Genomic DNA, 26,453 nt, shown 5'->3' with positions numbered 1-26,453 from the left:
TATTATTATTATTATTATTATTATTATTATTATTATTATTATTATTATTACAAACAGCATCAGTTAAAAAGACATCAGTTAAAACACATATCAGTGAAAAAGAATAAATAAGATGTACACATATTAAAGCAACCCACATTTAAAACTCACAATTTAAAAATCAACTGGATAAGCCTGTTGGAAGAGACGGGTCTTTAATGCTCTTTTAAATTCAGATAGCATATTCAGCTGTTGCATCTCTTCTAGCAGGTCATTACACAGTCTAGGGGTGGCTGAAGGAAAGGTCCTCTGGCAGATATGGCTGGAGCAGATAGATGGGAAAGAGTGTCTTGAGTCTGCTCCTGCCGGAAGTGGGTACAGACGCCACTGACCACATGTCCCAGTTCCAGTGTGGGCTGTGCTCACTGAGGCAGTCCAGCACTTCCAGGAACTGGATTATCCTAGCTCTTTTTTGCTCCAGTTCAAAGGGCCGGAGTGTGGCCAGCTTGCTGCCACTTTGGAGGCATGTGTTGTCAAATTGGCATACCTCCAAAGTGGATGGAAGCCACTTCATTTATTCTGGGCCATAGTTGCCAACCTAGTCCTGGCTGACTGGAGTAAATGTCCACCAGAGGACCTGAGTGTAAAGGGAGGATTATGTAAGAGGAGGTCATCCTGTAGGTAATCTGGACACAAATCATGTAGTACTTTAAAAGTAATTACCAACACTTTGCACCTTGCCTGGAAACTAATTGGCAGCCAGTAGAATGATTTTAATATTGCTGTAATATGATCACTCCTAGATGTCCTAGTAATCAACCTGGCTGCCACTAACTGAGGTTTCCTAACTTGGTGCAGAGGTAGCCCAATGTAGAGAACATTGCAAAATCCAGCCTTCAATTTACCAGCATGTGCAGTACCATCTTTAAGTCCTCCAACACTAGGAAGGGGCACAGCTGGCATATCAGCCGAAGCTGATAATAAGCACTCCTGGCTATTGCATCTATTGGAACTGTCATTTGGAGCAATAGATCTAGAAGCACTGCCAAGCTGTGAGCACAGTCTTTCAGGGGGAGTGTAATGCCATCCAGGACTGGTTGATACACCTCCAAAACTAGGATAGGACCCTTGATAGTAAGCACATTTGTCTTGTCTGGATTCAGCTTCAGTTTGTTTTTCCTCATCCAGCCCATTACCTCCTCAAGGCATTAATTCAGAGGAGACACATTATCCTTAGCTGAGGCTGTATTTAAAGCCATGGAGAAATATCTTTCGGTGTCATCAGCATACTGATAGCACCCCACCCCATGCCGCCAGATGATCTCCCCCAGCAATTTCACATATATGTTGAAAAGTATTGGGGACAGGATAGCACATTGTGGTATCGCATATAACAGCTCCTTTTTTTGAGGAACAGCTATCCCCAAGCACCACCATCTGAAACCTGCCCAAGAGATAGGACTGGAACCACTGAAGTACAGGACCTCAGATTCCCAAATCCCCCAGTTTAGAGCTTTGTATGTCAACAGCAGCACCTTAAATTGAGCTTGGAAGAAAATTGGAAGCCAGTGCAGTTCTTGCAGGATTAGTGTTATAAGGTCTCTAAAACTCACACCTGACATTAGTCTGACTGCTGCATTTTGCACTAGCTACAGCTTCCAAACACTTTTCAAGGGAAGCCCCACATAGAGTGTATTACAGTAGTCTAATGGATAGGTAACTAAGGCGCGTTACAGAGCGGCCAAAATGGGCGCTCTGCCGGCGCCACTGGTTGCTGCGTCTGGGAACCGTAGCGGACAAACCGCATGATTCCCGGATGCAGCAAAAAGCGGCTTTTTGTGCCCCGGAAGTGGCAGCGCAAGTCGCTAGTCACACACTCGCAATGTCACTTGTGTTGTGTGATGTGCGACCGCTAAGTGGCCGCGACGTCAAGATGGTGCCGCCCGTATAAAATGGGCGCTGCCATTTTGTATGTGCCGAGCACGTACTAGGGTTAGGGGCGTTTGGAAGGGACGCCCTTTTCTAACCCTAGTATGCGCTTGCTGCGTACTTTACGCCCGTGCGGAACGGGTTTAAGGCATGAATCACTGTGGTCAGATCTGCTTTCCCTGAGAAAGGGCGTAGCTTGTGTACTGGCTGAAGCTAGGCAAAGGTCCTCCTGGCCACCACAGCAACCTGGAGTACTGCTGAGTCCTAGAACACCCATAAGTTATAAAACTGATCTTTCAGAGGGAGAACTACCCTATCCAGAACCGGATGTGATCCTAGTCCCAGATTGGTTTTCCTACTGACCAGCAATAATTCCATCTTGTCTGGATTAAGCCTCAGTGTACTTGTCCATGTCCAGTCCGTTACTACATCCAGATAATGACTTAGTGCTACCACAGGCTCCTTGGCATCAGTTGCAAAGGAGAAATGGACACCCAGCCCTAAACCTCCAGATGACCTTTCCCAGTAGCTTCATGTAGATATTGACAAGCATAGGGGAATTTACTGTCAAGTCAGCTTTTACTTGTGGCAGTGTTATGAATGAGAGGCCTCCTGTGCCATGGTCATCAACAATCCTACTCTGGTCTTGCCAAAAAAAGTAATGCTTTTATCAGGATGACAGTTAATATTTCAGTAGCAGTTCACATTTGGTTGACTTCTCTGATGACTGCTTGATTGCCTTTAAAATTATTCTGATAATTGTATAGCTTTGTTTTTCATTGTACATTTCTTTTGGTAAGCTGCTTTGAGCACTTTGGAATAATATTTTTAATTGTTTTCAGTGCTTAATTGGAATAGTTTTTCCCTTTACAGAATCATTGGAAACAAAATATTAATTTCCACATTACTGTTTTCTGTCAAAATGAGGAACAACTGTCAGCTTTCAACATTAATAGGTTTAACATCCACGGATTTGATTATTCGTGAGTTTGTCAGGAGAGGGAGGGGAGAAAGGGATGAAAGCAAGAGGAAGAGAAAATGGACTGCTTCCTTGTACTCTGCCTGACACCACGTGCTCCCTGACCATGGGAGAAAAAGGCAGGCAGGGAGAGTGGGCAGAGAAAGAGGCAGGCAGGGCGAGTCCCTTTGGCAGCACCGCCGCTGCATCTCTCCTCCCTATTTCCTCAGTGCCCCCAAAAGAGTCCTGCGATGGAGGGGCTCCATGGATATTCACATTATTTCTACTTTCAAATGGTTTCACAAGGTTCTTGCAACGCTAACCCCTGCAAATGTACATGGCTGGCTATATTTGATATTTTCTTCTTGGTTTTGGGTACTATTTATATTTTTGTTCATATCTTCTGAAGTAAAGAAATGCATCCCTTAAAGTATTTGTTTTACTGCTCTGTTCTCTACCAAACTGAAATCTACCTCCCTTCTTATGCTGCCTGACACAAACCACAAGGTGTCCTTTGCGGAGTAATCTTCTTTTTTTCTCTATTGATGGCCATATTTCCCTATAGGTACTCTTGCCAAAGGTTGCATGTTGGTAGCAGGTTAAAGTCAGCAGTGGACACCAGATGCAAAAGTGAAAAGGTCACTTCTTTTTACAGTAGGCCCTTGGTACTGGGGTTTGGTTCCAAAAAACATCTTTTGTTCTGAAAGCATGTAAAAATCCAAGTAGATAAATAGGAACCACTTCGGTGGGAAGGTAACAGCATTTTGTGCAATCATGCTGGCCACACAATCACAAAGTCGTCTTTGACAACGCTGACTCTTTGGCTTAGTAATGGAGATGAGCACCGCCCCCTACAGGCAGATGTGACTTGACAACATTTACCTTTTTTATTATTTTGTGTAGTTTTCTAATTTTCTTTCTGCTAAACATTTTAGTCAAAAGAGAGATGAATTTTCCAAAATATCACTTCAGCATGGCAAGAATAATCACTTACTCTGAAAAATTCAATGTTTACTTCGTTCTACAAAAAGATTTTGCGATCAAGGTAAAATTATATATTGCTGTTTTTATCTCAACTGCTTTTTTGTGAGAAAACAATAAAAATAAGAAGATAGTTTTAAAAACTTTCTGTCTGGGATAAATGAATTCTATAATTTTGAGCAGTATGAACCTATGAGACTAACTTGTAACAGGAGTATGATCATTAAAAGAAAAATTTGGAAGACAAGAATTTTGAATGGGAAAACATCATGGGGTTATTTGGCCTTTTCCTCAGTCTGTCATTTAATTGCAAACTTGGGGGAGGTTTTTAAATGCCTCTTTAACTGAACAATATGCTGCTCTTAATTCTACTGTGTACTGTCTATCATCACCTGAATAAATTGGTTTGGGAAGGGACTATTTTGAATTTTACTGTATTTTCTATGTATTTTAATTGCTGTAACCCGCCCAGATTCCTTGTGATTGGGCGGACTATAAATTATTATTATTATTATTATTATTATTATTATTATTATTATTATATTAAAATCAGTTTTATCATAAATATTGAACAAAATGTGTTTTTCCCCAGTGTTACAGATGTATTTAGATGTAAGAGGGGTGTGCATTAGAATTTGAATACCACTGTCACTGATTCATATAAGTAGACCCACATACTTACAGAGTCAGTAGATTTTTGAGGAAAAAGTAACTATGGCATTGTTTTGTGCCTTCAAGTCTTATGGTGACCCTAAGGTGAACTTATCATGGGGTTTTCTGGGGCTGAAAGTGTGACTTGCCCAGTGAGTATCCACTCCAGTGTCCTAGTCCAGTGCTCAAACCACTACACTGCATTGGCTCTCAGTTCTATAGTATACTTTCCCCATTTCTAAACATATTTAATTATCATAAGTAATTCTTATAACGTTATACCTTTCCTTAAACTTAACACAAGGATTTTAAAGTAGCCTGCCATGTTGGTGGGCAACCATTAACGCACTGCTTCTAAAACTATCTGATGCAGTAGACTGGAAATTATTTTCCAACATTCAGAGACCATCATCATACCTTTGTCATATTATCATACAACCATAGTTTCTTGGAAATACACCATAGACTGTCAGTCTTGTCACTAGTCTGTGGATACCACTTTGAGTAGCTCTACACTAGTGTTTTTTTAACTTTAGTTTGCCTTCGAGAACAAACTCCTAGAAATGTCAGATCCATACTGTTGGAGGATACAGTCTTACTTTCAGATACCACATATAGCTTGAGTATATTTTAAACAAATTTGTGTTGCTTGCATTAAGTACATGGTCAGTGCCCTGTGTCTGTTGGTTGTTTTGTTTTCTCTAAGATTATTAATAGATTATTTGAAGTTACTATTTGTTTTCTTGAGGTTTACAACAAGAACTATGTTGAGATTTGCTCAGTAGAAAATCGTGGTTCTGGACGGTTAACATTCATATCATTCAACCCAGTAAAAGATGAACTCATAAGCGGTGGATTTAAAGGAGTTAAGGTATGTCATGGTTTCTTATTTAATTTAATTTTGTGAATACTAGTTACTATTACTGAAGGAGTATCTTCCTACAGTAATTTTGTAGGCACAGCATGAAGCTATTGCAATTCAGATAGCACATGCCCCATGATTTTTCTTTTTAATCACAACATTTAAACATTTTGCCTTATGAGTCTCTCACTGAAATTCTTATTCATCAGTAACATCTATGTTACTGTTACTGCAAGACCAGGCCCCTCATATTTGATTTTAAAGGACGCTGAAGTGAGTAACCTATGAGTGACCTGGAAAGGTCATCCCACTGTGGAAACGTGGCCATGCCATACAGTATTTGGAAATCCAGTTGGCTCTAGCAAGGGAGTTAGCATCAGCTTAATCCCTTTTGTGTATGGAGGGGGATATGGGATTCTGGCCAAAGAGGGTGACTGTGAATACACGGACAAAGAATGCTTCTCCAGCAGCAAGGGGTTTTCCTTTGTCTGAGATGTTCACACCAATCATTGGAACATTTGCTCCATCTCTTAACCATTCTTCTCTCCTGGAAACCCATCTTGCAGCAAGTTAATCCATTCATTCCTTGATTACTGCCCCAATATCTGATTTTGAGTATATATACCAGTGCCTGCACACTAGCAATTTGGTGTAGTTTGTAACCAGGCAGGCACTGTGTTGGTTTTTACTAGGTATATCAGTAAGCCGGCCATTCCACTTGCCTCAGCAGCTATTGAGCCGTCTCCGTTCCAGATGCCCATCAATTTGAACCACAATTCAAGATTGGTAACTTATCATCATTAGCAAGGCCTCCAATATTCACCTTGTCCCACCTTTGCTTTGTTAGTTCTTATGTGTGTGCATGAGTCCAAAACCTATTTGGAATTGCCTCTGGAGTTTTGTGTGATTTGGAACCATTATAAATTGGGTTAAGATCCCAAGGCTGACTGTTCCCTGGCCAAAAATATAATTTGAGCTATTAAAATTTCCCTAAAACCTATTAATTTGTGGGTGCCCTCCTGGGACTCCAGCATTTGGGTAACATTACTTTTCCTTGAATTGTTTTGAATATGCCATTTGATACATGCTGGATTTGCATTTCATACAAGTATAATTGAACATAATAGGGAATTAATGAAATATAAATTTCTTACCACTGAATTGTTGAACTAGTGGGTTAATCTGAAGAAAGAAGAATTTGATTGTACTTCATGAGTGTGCAGTTGTATAAAACCTTCATCTCTCCTTTATGATGTTTGGCTCAAAAACAGTTGCTTTTGAAAATAGATTTCTTTGTTCACTTACATTTTATAACACATATAACTTTGTTGGTTTCAGTTCTCTAAACATGTATAATTATTTAATGAAAAGGAATACTATAAAACATATTTCATAATAGGTCAACTATTATTGTAACAGCAATTTAAAATCATGAATGATCTGATCTGTAAAAAACTTTCACACTTAGAGCTCAATTCTATATACTGTATGCTTATTTGCACAAACATAAACATGTTCCACGTAGCCTGCATAGAATTGCTGTCTTAAACATCGTGATCTGTAGAACATTTAAGTTTATCACGTTAGTTTATAGATATATATTTTTCTTATTTAGACCTGGAAATTTAAAGAAACGGAGCTTCCAGAACAGTGTGCTCCTGTTCCAATGTACAAGTACAGACTTTTCCCCAGGTACTTGAGTATAGTTTCAATTTAGATACATGTATGTGTGTTCCCTGTAGTATACATATTTTGTATACATTTATATGTGACTACAAAAAAATACGTGGGATTATGACTGTGAGAAAGGCATTCTTAATTGTTTATTATTTGGAACTTAAACTAGCAATACCTTCATTTTGCAATACTGAACTGATTGTTAATTATAGTGTACTGGATGGTTCCAGTTCAAAACTCACCTGAGCTATGAACTCACTAGGTAGCTTTAGGCAAGTCTACTTAATTTTATCTTTTTGGTTCAATCCTTTCACTATACATTTTGTATACATCGTTTTAGATTTGATATCAAGAGTACTGAAATACTATTAATGAAATGCTTATTGATAAAACAGTATCTAAATCCTTTTTATTACTAGTTCCCCTTCAATTATATTTATTCTGACTATAGATGTGTAGTGCAACACTTCTCCATTCTTGATGATGCTATACTTTCAGTTTTGTAGCTTTGTTAATTATGAGCCCCAAAATTTGAAATCCCCTCCAAACTTGTGCTAAAGTTTTGCAATTATTTTCCAGTGTTTTGAAACAATATCCCTCCAGTGCATTTTGAACACCCTCACAACTGAGATAAAGACACATCATCACAGAGACAACTAATGTTGTGCAATTCACTCTAAACCTATGCCAGAATTTTCCAATTGTTTTGCAACTAAATAAAATAAAATAAAATAAAGTTTTCCAAGAGCACCTGTCAGACTTGAGCAAACTCAGAACCAATGTGCATCAAAGAGTCCAGTGTATTGAAACAGCAAAGAACTTTATTGAATACACATAGTCAGAAATTCACCAGTCAGTGTTTAAGCCAGAACTGCCCCCCAACAACCAAGCAGTACATTAAAACCCCAAAAATCTAAACACCCGCACTCCATACTGGCACCAAAACTAGCTCCCACCTCCTATTCCCTTAGCTTCATTCCCCCTACTAGCCAGTCCCCCTTTTCTACCTTCTAACCAACCCTATCTCTTTCAGGCTCAAGCATTTCTACCATCCACCCCACTTTTCATCACTACCAGACACCACCAACCCAACTCAGCCCACATCTTACACATTCCAAACCTATTGTTCCCAAAACTATTCCATCCCCCCATGCCAACTAGCTATCCATTTACTCATAAGCTGCAGCAACTATTAGCCTACCCATCAGCACCAAGCAAGCTAGCATGTAGCATATAATGTAATTTATCATTTGAAAAGAAAACATGAACAAGAAATTCCACATGTATTGGCCACATATTCAGAATTCTGACAGAATCCATGCATGCATGCATGGTTCTAACATAACCATAGCTCAAAAATGGGTGTGTCAGACTAGGGTTGCTAGTAAACCTCAAAGTTCCACTGTTATAATGATATGAACATATATGCCTAGGTTATAACTATAATACTGTGGTAAAAAGCTGAAATCCATCTATGTTTAGATGATCACAGTTGCTGAAAAATAATAAAATCTTCAATTAATCTCTAGATCATTCTGTATGATCACCGCTATGATCTTTGGAATAGCGGTATATAAATAAAACAAAATAAAACAAATTATTATGAGTGCCAATAGAACTACCCAATATAGATTTCATAATTTAGTATATAGTAAATACAGTTTGCTATACATTTACTAGTGCATGTTGCATCTGTGAAATCTGATCCCTTTGAAGAGATCTAGGGAATCTTCTTAACCTTTGATCATGTCGGGGGGGGGGGGGGGAGAACAAAATAAAATAATTATTCCAGGAGAGTTCCATGTTTCTTACTCAACAGTACCAATCAGTACAAAAACATATTTTCTCTATATATCTCTTTTTGACCATGGTCTGTTTTTAAAAGCATTTTCACATTGCAATGTTTCAATAATGTTTTACTGTACAATACAGCACAGAATATCCGTATATGGGAAGAAGCTGGTGTACAAATATGGATTTTGATGTCCTTATGCAAAGATACTACTGCTTTTCCGATGGCCACTTCTACTGTTATGACATCAATGGGAACATGCTACTTGAGATATTAAATGCACATGAAACTGCTATTCTTTCTTGTGTTTACTCAGCTGATACTAGACTTTTCCTAACTTCCTCCAAAGGCAGTGAAAGTAAGTTCACTCAGAAAAAGAGACCCTAGCCTACACATATCTTCATACTTACCTCTTTATTTGATAGCAGATTTTATTAAGTATAAATGTGCCCCATACCACCCATATTTTCAGCCCCAAAATGGCAATTGCCCCCAGAAGCACCTGAAGGCATGCAAACTGAAGTATAATCTTTCCCCCTGGGCCTTTTTTGTTTGTTTGTTTGTTTGTTTTGAGGGGAGGAGTAATTTTTTAAAAAAATTACCTTTTGGACGTTTGAGACATCTGAGGTGGTTGTAAAATTATATTTAAATGGCAAGTTGTACCGTTTGTTGTTTTGTGACAAAAAAAATCAGGTTGGGGTATTCAAGAGTGCAGAAAAGCTAAACAGAATCAAATTGTACTGTGTTTTGCATCAAGCAAAGGTTGACCTTACTTTGTACTCCTTCATACCAGCTGTGTCAGTGCTCATAATATCATGCGGGGTACTATTATACTATTATGGTACTATTATACTATTAGATTTTTGTTCTTCATTCTCTTCTTCCCAAGTCCTCAGTTTTGATTTATTCATCACTGCCATTGTTCAGTCAGTTGTGGAAGCATTTATTCTCTTTCACAAAATCAATACAAGAATCATGAGATATCCAGAAGAATGGATAGTGTGATGTTTCTTTTAAGGATTTACTATAGGAGATATTCTGGGATTGGGGGTGGCTATCTATAGGAGTTAACACTGAGCACACCAGTAGCATTATTTGATGTTATGGCTTAGAGAAGGGATTTGCACTGGTGAAGGCAGTGGGACTTTTCAGATATACAGTATTCCACGATTTACAGTATCTTTGGTAGAATGCTGTTGTTAATTTTGTTGTGTGCCTCCTAGTCATTTCCAATTTATAGCGACCTAAGGTGAAAGTATCCAGGGGTTTTCTTCTCAAGATTTATTCAGAGAGGTTTTGTCATTGCCTTCCTCTGGGACTGAAAGTATGTGACTTACCCAGGATCACCCAGTGTGTGTCTGTGTGAATGGGGACCTTGGTCTCCAGAGTCTCAAACTACTACCATAATCTGTAGATTATGGGTTTGATTCAGATTTTTTTTTCTGTGAACAGAAGAATGTTTGGAAAAGGTCCTTCTATTCACGAAAAACGGTGTTCAAATTACAGGCAGGAAAACAGGAAGATTTCTATTGGCTTGGACCCTGAGAGGTCCCAGCAGATTGGAGATGGAAGGAAGTGGCTGTTCTGCCTTCCTCTCCCCTGCCTTCCTTCAGAATCCCTTCTTCAAGACTGTGGGTCCCACATAAATAAGGTGAATTGTGCTGCAGTGAGTTGAGGAGGAAAGAGGGATCACCAAAAAGGGTCCTTTCTGCCACTCAGTTTCTTCTGACACTTCTTAAGAATCAGTCCTGTTAATCTGCAAACCAATTTATCCCTGGGTCCTCTAAATGTTATCTGAATTTTATCCTCTCCACCAACACTACTCTGTAAATGGAAGTGTCTCCAAATAAAGTAAGGGAACCATATGACCCCACTTCAGTAATTTAAGCACAGAATATCTATGGATCTTGACAGAAAAAGCAATGTTAAACTGGAGAGTAGACTGTCTGTCTCCATCATGCATATAACCACAGATACATGGTAGAGAGCTCCAAGTAGAAGAACCACAGAAGACCTTTGAATTAGAGGTAGAGAGTACATTACGCTTGCCTGTAAACTGGTAAAACAAAAGCTCCCTATAACTCGCTCCAAACATTTTGAACCCAAGCCAATAATATTTGTAACTCAATTATCACAGCATTATTAAATGATTTTTGTTTTCCCCCTCTCTCTTTTTTATACCCAGTAAAATCTTGGAATGACCAAGGCTGCTTGCTACATGTATTTCAAGGTCATTCCGACACTGTCACAAAGCTGCTGCTCCATCCAAGCACTACTACTTTATTTATCTCTGGATCTCTAGATGGATCAGTCAAACTCTGGTCATTTGAAACAATGGACATTTTTTACAGGTAGTGTAGTCCAGTTTGTAAATATACAAGGTTTGGCTGCAGAGGTGCTCTTTCAGAGGAGAAAGACCCTCTCAACCAAAATAATTAGTACTTTATATACAAGTGTGTGGTACTATTTCTTGTCGGTGTAATTGCGTGCATACTTGGTTGGGAATAGGTTTCACAGAACTCATAGAACTCACTGGGGAGTAGACTAAGGGGAGAGGCCTTTATATTTACACAGATGTTTGACAATTCACATTGGTTTTAGTGGAGGGGCTTTTAACAGAAGGTATGCTTTTACCAATGTGTGTTTTATTTGTTTGTGTTTGCTTTTTTAATGTTTTCATTGTATTTACTATATTCAGTTTTATTAGCTGCTGTGGGTCCAATTTTGTATGGAAGGAAATATGTAAATACACATATGTCTCAGGCCAATACAGTTTGGCCGCCTCCAGATGTAGAATTATAGAATTATGGAAAGGGCCTCATGGGTCATCAAGCTCAATGCAGGATCTCCAACAAAAGCATCCCCAGCTATCCAGCCTCTTTTTGAAGATGTCCAGAGAAGGAGACCCCACCACCACTCTGATTGCTTCCTTTGGCAAACGGTTCTTACTGTCAAGAAATTTCTTTTGATGTTCAATTGAAATCTACCTTCTCCTGTTATCCTAAGATAGTATGTGCCAGTGGCTATGGATGATAAAGACTGTGGTCCAAAACATCTGTATAAAGCTGGGCTGGGAAATGTGTGTCATTACTACTGTTTTAATGAATTTGACAAACTTTGGGGATATGCATTTCAATCCAATCTCTTCTGTAGTATGTACAAGGCAGCTGTCTGCCTTCATTTTCTTTTCTTCTCATTTTCTGTACAATAATATTCTTTCATATCTAGCATATCACTGTTTCAAGAAGGAGTACTTTGGATTGGCATAATGGAAGATACATTTCTGTACTGCTGTTCTGCCCGCGGTCTTCATATATATGATCTCAACTCATTTACCAGCTTTTGGAGTCATGTCAGTAGTCCAGTAAGGAATCTCTACCTCTGTGGTGCTGATGGAAAATCTAGTAGAGTAGTTGCAATGGGTGTTGACAACAGGTATGTTGAAATGTTAAGAAAAACAGCAAAAGCTGGATTTTTTGTATAATGAATAAAACAATGAAAAGTCAGAATATCTGGACATGAACCACATTTCAAAAGGGAGAGTAATGTTATCTTTGTATCTATTTTGATATCAATATCTAGACATGACTTCACTGAAACAAATAGTACTCTCCTTTTAAAAATGGAGTTTTAGAATGGTTGCTTTTTAAATGACAGCTCTCAGAAACCCCCAGCTTGCATGACCACTGGCCTTTCTGGTAGAAGAATTCTGGGAGTAATAATAATAATAATAATATAACCCACCCCCTTTCCAAGCTCAGTTTTTATGAGAATGAAAAAGAGGTGTGTTTTTTTAAAAAAATGCTCTCATGTAAGCTATAGCTAACTCACAGGCTTAAAAATTTTAATATTTATTTCTCTGTTTCTTTTTAAAGCTTAAGGATATTCTCTCTTCATAACGGGACAAGGTTATGCACAGTTCTGCCACCTCTTTGTCCCTCTGTTCTCCACCCACTTCTAAGCTTTACCTATAATCGAGCTAGTGGAACAATTTATCTTCTCTTGACACCTACCGATATATGGGTCTATACAGCAAGGTAATGAAATTATGGCATTTAACACTTTAATAATCAAATAGAATAGTATAATTCATAAATGGCATGAGGGAACATAACCCAGACGATTTTAGAATGCTCCTCTGCACATCCATAGAATGACTCTTCATGGTGTCTACCTCAGTCTATTTACATTCCAAGTCATAGCAGTGTTTGTCTGGAGTATCAGTATTCAATGAAGATGCATCTAAAGAAGTGGTATAAGTCTAAAGCTGCTTCCACAGTGCAGAAATAATCCAGTTTGATACCACTTTAACTGCTGTGGTACTGACTCAATGCTATGGAATTCTGGGAATTGTATTTTATTGGGGCACCAGAACTCTCTGACAGAGAAGGCTAAACATCTCACAAAACTGGATTATGTCTGCAGTGCAAATACAGTCTATGAAAGCTTATGCCACACATTCTTTCTTGTAGTTAGTCTCAAAGGTGCTACAAGATCTCTTTGGCCTGAAATAGATGGGCAGGAAAGAGCAGCTTCCGGCCACTTTGGGGAAGGGGTGTGCAGATAACAGATGCCCCCAGAGTTGCTGGAAGGCATGCAAAGAGCTCACCCAGCTGGGAAAAGCTGGCACAAGAAGGAGTCAGGAAAGTCTTTTCTTTGCCAGTATCCCATTTGGGACCACAGTGGTGGCATCCTGGATCGAGACTGGGCTATATGGTTGTCATGGGGCTTTTGTTGGGGTGACCGGGGCTGGAGTGGCCAGAGGCTGCTCCAAGCTGCTAGTGTGCATGACTCCTTTGACTATCAGTCTGTTTACATTATGTTAAAATACTCCTATTGATGGAGAATTAGGGCAATTTCGAGAATTTACGTTGCTGACATGTATAAAAAAGAAGTCAGGAAATACATCTGTGTTGATTCTATAGTGTATAGGTCAACATGGAGACTAGGAATTTTCCTTGACTTGAATCTTCTGTTTGGAGAGTCTTATGAAATGATTATTCTATAGGCCGAAAAACCCACAAAAACAATGGTTATTCTAGTTTAAAATGTGATGGCATTATACTGACAGCAGACAATGGAGGTTTTCTAGGTAGCTATGGCACAGTACAGACCACCGTTTTTTGGTGCCTGTTTTTCCTCCGCAGGGAAGCCACAGCTGCCAAACCGCACAGCTTCCCTGCGGAGGAAAAAGAACCTGCAAAAAGCGGGTTCTTTCCCCCCCTGCGCCAATTATGTTGTGAGTGCACCAATGGCGCACCCGTGACGTAACTGGTGAGGTGCGACATGTGGACGCTATGCATTATGTCATAATGGTGGCACCCATATACACAGGGCACCACCATTATTGCACCACCATTGCGCCATTATACAGGTCTTCCAGGCATCTTTCTCTTTTCCTACTGCCTTCTACCTTACTAAACATTATTGTCTTTTCTAGTGAGCCATGTCTTCTCATAATATGTCCAATGTGCAACTTCCAAACTCTACTCTAGAGTTCTAACCATCAAATGAGAGCAACCAGTGGCCAGTTTCAACTCAACATCACAGCCTCTCTGATTTGTTCTTCTTTCGTGCTGAGGTGGCTTCTCTCTCAGACATTTTGGATAAGAGGGAGAAATTTTGGATCTATAGATTGAAGGCTTCAACTTAGAGGAAAATACATCAACCTCTAAAGAATAGTGGAGACAGAATGTTCTAATTTGGAAACTTGTATGTAGCTCAGTTTCATCTTTAACAACTGAAGCAGGCAGAAGCTGAAGCATTTTGCTTATATTATATTTTTGTTTTCCATTTCTTAATCACCCCCCCCCCAAAAAAAAATATGGAACAAAAATAGATGATGATAGATAGATAAATAGATAGATAGTTAGATAGACAGATTTAAATAAAAACAAAATGTTACTGCTAAGATTGTTTAATTTAAAACAACTAGTAGAATATTGTTGTTTTTTAACAAAAGGGGGAACTGGTTAAAAGCAAGTGAGAACACTATTAAAATCATTTTCTTTAAAACAGCCAGTTCCTGAAAGGTTATGGGAACAATGTGTGTGCTTGCTGATGGAAGGACAGCAAGAAAGGGGCTAGTGCAGTCTCCCTCAGAGGAGAGATCTAGGGCCTACCAGCCACCTTACTGCTACAATTTACACTGTTACCATAGCATATACTTTCCCCCTTCCTATCCCATCCCAGTTGGCTCTCATATCTGTATGTACAACTAGGGCTTTTTGTTGTACACTGTAAACTCTTGCCAGAAAGGCATTGTCTTATACAATGTGCTCAGTGAATTGCAACATTTTCAGCCCTTGTGGTTTTATCAGAGTTATTCATCCTTAATTCCAAATGATTTGTTTGGATTTATTTTTGAAAGGTTTTATCTCTGACTACTTGGATAGATTAGTAACTGACATTTTGGATTTTTTAACTATGTTTGCAGTCACATCGCACTGTACTTGAAGGTTTTTAATAAGATGGTAACTTTTCAAATGGAAGTAAAAAACAGATTTGCTGATGGACAAGTCAGACTTGTATTTTCTTATATACTGTGGACAAAACTTGGTTAATGGGCCTGTACACATGGGCCAAAAGGCCCATGCTCCCTCCAGCCTCACATAATCCTGTTTGGACAGTGCAGGCCATTAGCCCTGGGCCAGCATCAGGCAGACTGGATGTGGATCCAGTGGATCCTGACTGATCATGTTCAAAGGAGCCTTAACCCAATCTAAAAAGGCCAGTTGTTTTCTAGGAAACTCCATGGTGACAGATGGCAAACTGGATGGCCTCATGTGCACTGTGCCTGACTGTTGTTGCAGCTGCTGAGAAGAGCCATACCACAACCTATGATATCACATGGTGATGCCTGGGTCTAGGCAGGTGCCGTGTTTCCACTCTTATGGGCTACGACAGAGGTCTTCTCAGCAGTTGTAATGGCAGAGGCAGGTATGGGACACATGGTGGTAGTATTTACATGTGTAAACACCCGCCTGTTGCCACATTGACCCAGGATCCAGGGCAGGGTAGCACAGACTTGGCCCATGCTATCCTGCCCATATGCTTAGGGCTGATATGTTGCCACAGCTAAAAAGTAGAACAACATTGGATGTAGAGAACCATAATACAATATTTGCATTCTGAGGTAAAGAAAAAATTATGTGCACATCACATTAAATATAACATTATTTGTCCACATGAACCTTAGTTTCCTAACAGATACAATGTGACATTTATGAAGAAACCCTAAATGTTTGCCAGTATATACCCAGAATCCATTTACACTACTGCTATTGGAGTATTCTACACAATGCACAGAAACCAGTCTGGCTGCTGCATTTTGCACTAGCTGCAATTTTCTAACAATTTTCAAAGACAGCCCCACATAGAGCACATTGTGATAATTTAAACTCCAGATGATAAAGATATGGATTATTTTGTCCAGGAAGGGCCTTGAAGCTTTTGTTACCCAAAATGCTGAGGTCCTGGGAGGGCACCCACAAATTAGTGGGTTTCAGGTGAATTTTAATAGCTCAGATAAAAATACCTTGGCTGGGACAACATTCAGCCAGGATCTTTCCCCTTTCTATATTGGTTTGAAATCACACAGAACTCCAGACGCAATTCCAAATAGGTTTACTGTAGTAGTTTATTAACAAAGTAATCAGCACACACTTACACACCCATGCACACACACAAGAGCTAACAAAGCAAAGTGGGGGGGGGGGGTGAAAAGTGAAGGCCTTACTGATGGTAATAATGTACCGATCTTGAAGCTTGGTTCCACTCAAGGAGTATCTGGAATAGAGATGGTTTACAGTAATAGCTGCTTTGCCAAGGAATCTAGCAGAAGTTGAAAAGACATTCTGTCTTGCTTCAGACTAGTATCTATGTAGTGATATATATATACTCAAAATCATGTACCAGGGGCAGCCATTTTGGGGTGAATGGATTACCTCCTTTTCCCAAGGGAGGGAAATGTTTGAACCATTGGCTTGACTATGTCAGAGAAAGGAAAACTACTACTGGAGAAGAGTCCTTTGTGTATGCACAATCACTTTCTTTGACCAGAATCCTCATCATTGCCCTGCTGGTGTCTTTGGAAGTGAAGTGAAATAAATAAATCTCATTGTGGTGGGTGCTCTTGCTTCCTCCCATGCTGCAGGCATCCTGATTTTCAAATATGGCCAGGTTTCTGCAGTGGGGTTGCCTTCCAGGTTACCAACCGCAGCGACCCTTTTAATATTAAATTGATATCACAATTGAGAGGTGTGATCAGGGGCCTGACCTTGGAGTAACACCTATGCCAGAAGAAAGATGGAATAAAAATAAAATAAAGAGGGCCCAGCCATTACTGTAGCCAATGCTGGGCAAAGGCCCTGCTGGCTACAGCAGGCTCATCATCTCCAGGCGTAATGGCTGGTCTAGAAGCACCTGTAAGCTGTAAACCTGTTCTTCAGAGAGTGTGCAACACCACACAGAACAGGTTGTACTCCCAGTCCTTAATTGACTTGTTAGCTGACTAAGAGAAACTCTTTTTTGTATGGTGTGGGCTTCAGGTTGTCAGCTCACATTCATTCCATCACTTCATACAGGCAATTATCCTGGAATCCATCATTTGGAAGAGGTAGAGCTGGATCTCATCAACATAATCAGATTCACCCCTATCTCTGATGACTCTCCCAGTAACTTCTTCTAAATATTAATAACAGATGACAAATAGTGCTCAAAACCTCATAGCCAGCAGTCAAGTGATAATCCTCTAGCTCCAGTTGGTGATGTTTAGCCAAACAGGACCAGAACCACTACAAAATGTTGATTATGAGGCCTGTGTTAGGCGAATGCCACAGAAGGGTACCACAGTGGATAACCTATGATGCTAAGAGGTCTAATAACAGAACAGGATGCATTCTACCAAACCAGTTCTTGGCACTGGTCCTCTGCCAAGACTGCATGTTTCTGCTTAAAGCATAAGGACAGCTATCATTTCCATATCCAAGTTAAGTTCAACGGGATGAGCTGATGAGCCAGCAATAGAAAGAGTGAATTTAAATGTGATTTATAGATGCATCTCTCCTTTCGCTTTTGTAGATTTCCTCGTATGATGAATTGCCTTTGACCAGTACTAATATTTCTTTCTTTGCTAGGAAATGATATATGACACACTCACTAATCTTAGTGATCCATCACATTCAGATTCCTATGATATGTTAGACCCAGTTCTCATACACAGCTTCTCAGGCTGTGTAAACTAATTCAGATGGCATGCAAACACTCGTATGACAGATTGTTCTCCAAGTGAACTCTCGTTGTTGTTGTTGTTGTTTAAACAACAACATTTTCCACCTTCTCCCCTTGTTTCGTTAGTTGTTGCTTAAGTATTTGAAGGGGTGTCACATTGAGGATGGAGCAAGCTTGTTTTCTGTTGCTCCAGGGAACAGGACCCAGAACAATGGATGCAAGCTGCAGGAAAAGAGATTCCACCTCAACATTAGGAGGAAGTTCCTGATAGTAAGGGCTGTCCGACAGTGGAACACACTCCCTCGGAGTGTAGTGGAGTCTCCTTCCTTAGAGGTCTTTAAACAGAGACTGGATGGCCATCTGTCGGGGATGCTTTGATTGTGATTTCCTGCATAGCAGGACGGGGTTTGACTGGATGGCCCTTGCAGTCTCTTCCAGCTCTATGATTTTATGATTCATAGCTATAATCTTAATCACAATCTTAACTATATAAACCTGCTAGATTAAAACTATGCTTTGTTCAGCACATTGGACACCATTATTTCTTCTTTCTTTCTTTTTTTCTTTTTAGAAAAAGCAACTGTTTGTTTCAGTTTAATGTTGGTGATATAATACATATGATGTGAGCATGTTCAGTGTTCACCCCCTTTTCACTGGATGTATTATAATGAATTAATTTTCTGTTTGAAAAATCTTTGATATTTTAGACACATAAGTTTGTTCCCTGTCACTTAGAATTTTAACAGATGATAATTACAGGTGTATTGATAAACATAAAGAAAATAACATAAACATAAATATAATAACATGAACATAAAGAAAATAAATATGGCCATGGAGGATTTACACAAATTCAGCCTAGACGATGAAGAAATCAAAATAGTAAAAGAACTCCCTTACCTTGGATTGATCAGAATGGGGACTGCAGTCAAGAGATCACAGGAAGATTGGGAATGAGGAGTGCAGTTATGACAGATCTAGAAAAAAAAAACCCTAAAGAGTAAAGGTATACAACTGAGCAAAAAAGTTAGAGTCATCTAAGCCACTGTATTCCCCATAACTAAGTATGGATATGAGAGCTGGACAGTTAGGAAAAGAGGAAAATAAATTCATTTGAGATGTGGTGCTAGAGAAGAGTGCTGAGGACACCGTGGACAGCTAAAAAGACAAATGAATGGGTCTTAGAACAGATCAAGACTGAACTCTCCCTGGAAGCCAAGATGATAAAATTGAGGTTGTCATATTTTGGCACATCATGACTTGCTGGAAAAGACAACAATGCTGGGTAAGGTGGAGGGATGTAGAAAGAGAGGATAACTGAATGCTAGATGGATGGACTATATTAAGGAGGTCGCAGGTATGAATTTACAGGACCTAAGCAGAGCAGTGGAGGACAGGGAATCTTGGAGATGTCTCATCCACAAAGTCGCTATGAGTTGAGATCAACTCAAAATTGGTTAACAAGAAACAATTGTTTCCTTTGCACTTTTACTATAGCTAAAAGACTTATACTTTGAGATTGGAAAGATAAACATTAACCATCCAATGATATTATTGCTTTATCACCACATGCGTGTGTAGTTTAGAGAATCAGCTGCATGGAAATATATTTTTGGCTATACATGCAGTTTATATTAGTGTCTATGCCTAGCCCACATTATCCTATGTATTTCTATCTTTCCTTCCCCTTTTTCTTCCTTTTCTTTTTTCCATTCCCCTTTCTTTGCATATATATTTCCAAAAATTAGCTCTTTTCAGTATATTCAGCATCTAAATGATTTTAAAATAATTCAGAAGATTTATCAGGAACAAATTCCAGAAAATGAGGATTTTATCTAGTTTTAAAAAATGTTAGAGGGTTAACTCATCCACTATGGTACTTTCTGATTCCCATCCCGGCTAGCTAGAATGGAGAATCCACCAGTCTTTTGTTCAGGAATAATCTGCCCTACTTTGGGCAAGATTAACCCTCCTTCCTGCTCTGTCCCATCTGAGATTTTTAAAAGGTTTCTTCCATTGTGTTTGTTGAGTTTCACTTTTGTAATGGTTTTGTAAGATTCGACGATGCTTTGATCTGGATTTCCTGCATGGCAGGGGGTTGGACTGGATGGCCCTTGCGGTCTCTTCCAACTCTATGATTCTATGATTCTATGATTCTATGATTATCAATTAAAATGAAATGTTCATGTATTGAACTGTACTTCCTAGATCATAAATAATAAATAAATAAAACTTTTATTTATATTCCGCTTTTTGTTACCACAATTAAAGTAGCGTACAACCTTTAAAAATATAACAATATATATCACCACCACCCCTTAAAAAAGGATTAAACAATTCTAACCATTAAAATTACAGACAATAAAATCTAAAAACAATGGTACAATGATAGAATAATGGTGGGCAGAATCTTCACTTATATATGTCTCAGGGAAAGCCTGCCGGAAGAGATCCATCTTGACAGCTTTCTTGAAACTCTAGGTTGGTAATTTGACGAATCTCGTCCGGCAGGCCATTCCATAAAGTGGGAGCGATCGCAGAAAAAGCCCTCTGGGAGGTCACCGTCAATCTGGTCTTTGTGGACTGCAACAAATTCCTCCCAGAGGATCTGAGAGCATGGGCAGATTATACAGAGTGCACGGGGCAGATAATATGGAAGGACGCGATTCCCTAAAGATCAGTGCTTTAAAAACATATGGTCCTGGGAGCCCTGTTTCTTGGAAGCTCATCAAGGGTTCCTGAAATAAAAGACTGATAGCACAAATGAATGATAGTTTTTGTGCTGATACTGATCTTTTGGAATGTACAACTGCAGGAGAAAGTTGGGTGTGTTGTACAAAACAATGATAAGCAGGTTATGAAAGTACTCAACAGACCTTGTTAAGTGCCTTCGTATCATATGAATGGATTCTGCCTGAAATATAGCCCCAGAAAGACTTGCAGATGTACAGCGATTCTTTATTAAATAAGTCAGTGTTAAATCAGTAAAAAAAAATCTGAAAACGCACTGAATTTTTCTGTGTGCCATGTAGCCTTTTAGAATTGTCTGCATGTTATCCAAGAAAGATCAGAGCTAATTCAGTAAATTTCTACCCAAATCAAAGGTCTTGCAAGCAGCTTGCCTACACAGACTTTGAGCTTAAATTAACGTGTCTCCATTATCCATTTGAAAACCATTTACAAACCAATATTCTAAACAATGGTATCTGGATTAGACATGTAAATAGAAGGGTAACGTTTTAGTCCACAGTTTAGCAATGTTGATTAAAGGTGTAGGTTTTTTTCTCTCTCTTATCAAACTTAGAAGTCTGTGGATTGTTGACAGATTTTTCATTTACAGGAGCCTGTCCTATGTTCTACTTCAATTTTCTCTTTGTGAATGTGTTTGGAAGCATATAAAGGCTCGGGAAATGCCTCATACAGGGAGGACTGATGATTCCAGTCTCAAAGGACAGAGAATCTGGGGAAACCCAACTGGAGCAAGATGCAACTTGGTGATATCAGCGAAGCAGCTCTTCATAGACTTAAAGGATCAGTAAAAGCTTAGACACAGAAGAAGAAGGAATGAAGAAAGGAGGAAGGAATATCAACAATCTAAGATATGCGGAAGACATCATAATACTAGCAGAAAACATCACAGATTTGGAACAACTACTAAGGAAGGTTAAGGAAGAAAGTGCAAAAGCAGGCTTAATGCTGAACACAAAGAAAACAAAAATAATGTCCACAGAGGGTCTACATAAATTCAGTATAGACAAAAAGGAAATTGAAATAGTAAAAGACTTTCTGAACCTTGGATCAAACATTGATCAAAACAGAGACAGCAGCTGAGAAATCAGAAGACTAGGAATGGGGAGGGCAGCTATGAAAGAACTAGAAAAGATCCTAAGGAGGGAAATGTATATTGGACACTGCAATAAGACAGCTCTTTTTTTGAATATCCAGGGATCATACATTCAGCCACAGAGTCACATTCTCCTAGGGCAGTGATGGCGAACCTATGGCACGCGTGCCAGAGGTGGCACCCAGAGCCCTCTCTGTGGGCACATGTGCCATCACCCCAGCACAGAGTTTGCCAGAGTTTGTTACTAGAAAGCCAGAGGGATATGGCACTTTGCAATAAATAAGTGGGGTTTAGGTTGTAGTTTGGGCACTCGGCCTCTAAATGGTTCACCATCATTGTCCTAGGGTATGCCACACCTGGCAATAACACACACCCAGTTTGATCACCTTGCTTAAATCTTGGTTAGATTTAAGCAAGGGAAACCATTCTGTAAGACTGGTCATTATCAGTCACCTTTTGTTGCCCTTTTCATTTGCCCTAGATGCCTCTTTCTATTTTCAAGAAAGATTTGCCTGGGATCAGTGCTCCAAACCATTCATAGTGTCCTCTGGGATGTTCTTGCAGTAATATTGGCAATTCATAGATCTTCATTTTTTTATTATACAAATATTCACACATGTTGTTGCTGTTGTTAGTAATAATAATAATAATAATAATAATACTGTTTATTTATAGCCCGCTTTTCCAAGGAGATCAAAGTGGGTTACAACCAGAGTACTAAACAATGTACAATTTACAACAGTATCTGTTGATTATGATCTTGATGATATGTGCTTTCACGTCATTTCCAGCTTAAGACAAACCTATCATAGGGTTTTCTTGGCAAGATTTGTTAAGGGGGGGGTTGTTTTTGCCTTCCTATGAGGCTGAGAGAGAGTGACTTGCCCAAGGTCACCCAGTGGGTTTCCATGGCTGAGTGGTGATTTGAATGCTGGTCTCCAGAATCGTTCATCCAATCTTTATATAATGAAGATTGCTAGTGTGGACTTCGAACAAACTGAGGAATGTAGCTGTCTGAAGCCTTCATATTCAGTCTGATTTTTAGAAAAGAGAATTTGACACAAAGAGAGGTTGCATGATGAAGCTGAGCAGAGAAAATTTAATTTTGAAAAAGTTGAAGCAAAGTGCCTTAGACCACTGTGCAATGTGTAATGCAAATTTTGTATTAATTATAGAGGGATGTAGTTGAGAAAATATTGAAAATATTATTTTCTTTTCAAGAAAGAACTGTAGTGGGAAGAGAAGAGACTTATGAAAATTGAATGGGGACACTTTTTATGAATAGAGCCCTTGTGTCCATGGAAGGCAAATCATTGTCATTGGTCCCAAACTCAAACCACTGTGCCACACTGGCCTTCATAATAGTGCCAGTGGTAGCATATACTTTACCAGATGTTGTGTGCTTACAAGTTGTTTCTAACTTATGGAGACCCTAAATTGAACTCCTAAGACAGGGATTCCCAATGGGGGTGTAACCATACCTCAGGGGGTGTGAGATGGAATTTCAGGGGTGCAATAACAATGCTTATATGAATCTAGATTCAGTCCTCTTTTGTCAGTCAAGACAAAATCTAGGACACTCCGGAATCCACAGGCAGACTTCTTCCATGTTTTCACAAAATCATGAATAAGAAGCAGGAGCAAAGAAATAATTCAATTTTATGTTCACAATTGGGATTCATTTTATTGTATACATTTTTTCTGAATGAATTAGAATCTAATTTTAACATATATTCATTAAATCAATTTAGAATTTCATTTTATTCACTTATTTATTTTTTAAAGTTTCATTTGTTCGTCCACAGTATTGTATGTGATTCAATACAATTGAAATTAGATTTCTTTATCTTCAAATGTGATATTATTTTTGTAAGGGGTGTAAACAATAATGAAACATTTCCTAGAGGTGTGGGGCATAGAAAAGGTTGAGAACGACTGCCCTAATGGGTTTTCTGGGGCTGTGTCAGGAATTTGACAGATCCTGCCATGAAAATAGCTGGTGTTTTATGCTGTTTGCTGATTTACTTCCGTTTGCTGTTTGACTATTGTGTATACTGCTACTGCTACTGCTTTATCCAGTTGCATGAGAATGGAAGAGGGGTTTCCTGGTAAAGCTGATGGGATTTGTGGTACTTGTGCAAAGTGAAATAATTGCTTAGCTAGATAATGAACAGATGTGTGTGGGATAGTACCAGTATACACCAAAGCCAGGTGTGTGAGCAGCTTGTCAGGGTTTGGAAAAGATGTGTGGAGAAAAGTCGGAATAACTCTGGCTATTGAAATGTTTAGGTTTGTGAACGAATGGGGATAAAGCCCACTAATGTATGGGATGGGTATACTGCTTACTCTATGTGGATATCTAGAGATTATGGTAGTTCTGTCTGAAGAAGTAATACTCTTAATGTCTTTGGTTACTGAAATAAGGCTTGCTATTCAAATACAAGACTGGTTTACTGAATTGAATGGAGCAGGCAGTTCTTGACAGGCTGAAAGTGTATGATTCACCAAAGTCACTCAGTGGCCAAGAAGGGAATCAAATCATGGTAACTCACCCATGGCCAAGCATGGAATCAAACCCTGATCTCCAGAGTTGTAGTCCACACTCAAAACAGACCACACTGACTCTCAGTTCACCAAATATCAATACAGTCGTCCCTTCCAATTTGTGGGGGATCCGTTCTGGGGGGACACACCTGTGAATCGGTAAAATCACCAATATTGGAGCCCCATTGTTTACACTGGGGGCACGCTCCCCACACAGTGCACCATTATGTCCCTCCCAGCTTGCCGTCCGTGAAAGACCGAAGGATGCGAACGGTAAGATCGCGAATTGGGACGGATGACTGTGTATAATTTTCCTGTTTACATTTTCCCCACTATTTGTTCAGTCAGCCCTTAATATCTATGGGGTTTTTGTTTCCCCCACTTCTCCCCATGGATGAAAAAAACCACAGGACCTCAAGTCTCACAGTTTTCATGGCTTTCAGTGGATGCTTAAATCCATGGATGGCAAGCTTTGGCAGGCACATTGATATTGTTATACCACAAGTCTGTAATAATATTTTTAATAAATAATAATAACTTTTAAGGCATTCTGCCTTAGTATTATTGATATTATGTCTTCAGCTCATAATGCATCTCATACAGTTCTTTGTACTGTTATCCCAAGATTGTCTTCTCATTTTGTTTTCCATCTGTCTGATCTCTTTTTATCTTTTTCAGTTAGATGTATTTTTTTTTGTTACTAGTCCTGTTGCAGTGACTATATGTTCAAATAAACTAGATACAAAATAAAGCATTTTTTTGGGCAAAGCAAGATTGTCAGCTTGAAACGGACAGAGGCTGCTCCAGCCCTGATAACTCCCTGATCGCTCAACGCCCAAAGCAGCTGTAAGATGCTGTATTTTGCATGTGTTTCGGGCCTAAGTTAGACTTTATTTTGCTATGGAAGTCATAATATATTTAATGAAAGAGAATACAGTTAACCTGGAAACAATATATCCAGTGCCTTTCTTCTGATCTTCTAGGCATATATAGATACGTTTATTGGAGTTTATCAGACAGGAGGAATTTCTCTTAATTTCAAATGAAAAGAAAGTGGGGTCAGACCGCATTCACGTGAATTCGCTAGTTCAGCTAATTTACGTGAATTCGAATTGTGTTCAGACTGACTTCCCATTGCCCGAAAATAGCTTGCCATTGCCCTAAATTGCATGTGATCACCTCTCACGCAATAACGTTAAACCCCATGATTGCGTTCGGATTGCCATTGGATTATACTTCCAATTTCCCTTGTCTGATAACGTCCATTGTTTTTGTTGTGCGTCTTTGAGTAATTTCCAACTTCTGGAGATCCTAAGGTGAGGGGAAAAGAAGTTGGAAGACATTTTTAAATAGAGCCCAAGAATGTACTTGTCCCAGTCCCTCCTTATTCTAGCATTGTACACAAAGACAAGATTATATCTTTTTTACTTAGTTGGAGCATTTAAAATTATTTCTTCTGTGTAGATCATTTGATTCAGCTTAAATATAAATGATTTATAATTTCAGACGAGAGTATTGTGTCAGACAGACATGCCATATTTTGATTTCACTACAGGAATGATATAGATATCTAGATATCACAGCTGAAGTGTGTTCTAATTCTAGAACTGATCCTGCATGTAGAGCAGCAGTGTGGACTATTGGAGAGCTACAGCAACACTTGCAGAGAAAACACCCCTTAGCCTCGTAAGTCATTTTTAAGCTATCCTTTGGACTGTTCTGTTACTACATATTATTGTTTGACAACTTTTTCAGTTCTGTTTACAACAAGCTGTCTTCACTTATTTCACGTAAAGTCAGTTTATTATATTTTGAAAAAAGCTTTGCTGCAATTTTCATTTTACAACATTTCAAGAGCACCATATGTGATCTTTGTTCAAGTAGGGGGTGATGAACAGTAGAATTTTAGAGGCTGACAGGACATATATTGAAGAAATTTTACATATTTAATACTTCTAACATAGTTTTTTGTGGGTATTTCTGGCTATGTGGCCGTGTTGTGGAA

At 39.1% G+C, this 26,453-nt stretch overlaps 1 protein-coding gene across 2 annotated transcripts in view; it reads left to right on the top strand.

The window, feature by feature from the left end:
• LOC121923774 overlaps nt 1–26,134 on the top strand; it is a 32,035-nt gene extending 5,901 nt beyond the window's left edge. The window contains exons 6-13 of one of the 2 annotated variants that reach the window (XM_042454526.1): nt 3,802–3,911; nt 5,247–5,369; nt 6,976–7,052; nt 8,970–9,187; nt 11,015–11,180; nt 12,058–12,264; nt 12,705–12,866; nt 26,004–26,134. In XM_042454526.1, the coding sequence (XP_042310460.1) occupies nt 3,802–3,911; nt 5,247–5,369; nt 6,976–7,052; nt 8,970–9,187; nt 11,015–11,180; nt 12,058–12,264; nt 12,705–12,866; nt 26,004–26,022 (1,082 nt within the window). In that variant the 3' untranslated portion in view covers nt 26,023–26,134. Of the gene's footprint in view, nt 1–3,801; nt 3,912–5,246; nt 5,370–6,975; nt 7,053–8,969; nt 9,188–11,014; nt 11,181–12,057; nt 12,265–12,704; nt 12,867–14,269; nt 14,703–26,003 lie in introns of those variants that run through there. The other variant, XM_042454525.1, reaches the window with a different exon arrangement.
• The last annotated feature ends 319 nt before the right edge of the window (nt 26,135–26,453 follow it).

This window comes from Sceloporus undulatus, chromosome 2, assembly GCF_019175285.1.
Source record: "Sceloporus undulatus isolate JIND9_A2432 ecotype Alabama chromosome 2, SceUnd_v1.1, whole genome shotgun sequence".
In the NCBI taxonomy this organism is placed as follows: domain Eukaryota; kingdom Metazoa; phylum Chordata; class Lepidosauria; order Squamata; family Phrynosomatidae; genus Sceloporus; species Sceloporus undulatus.
Note: the sequence above shows the minus strand (reverse complement) of the source record. Positions and strands in the feature narration are given on the sequence as shown.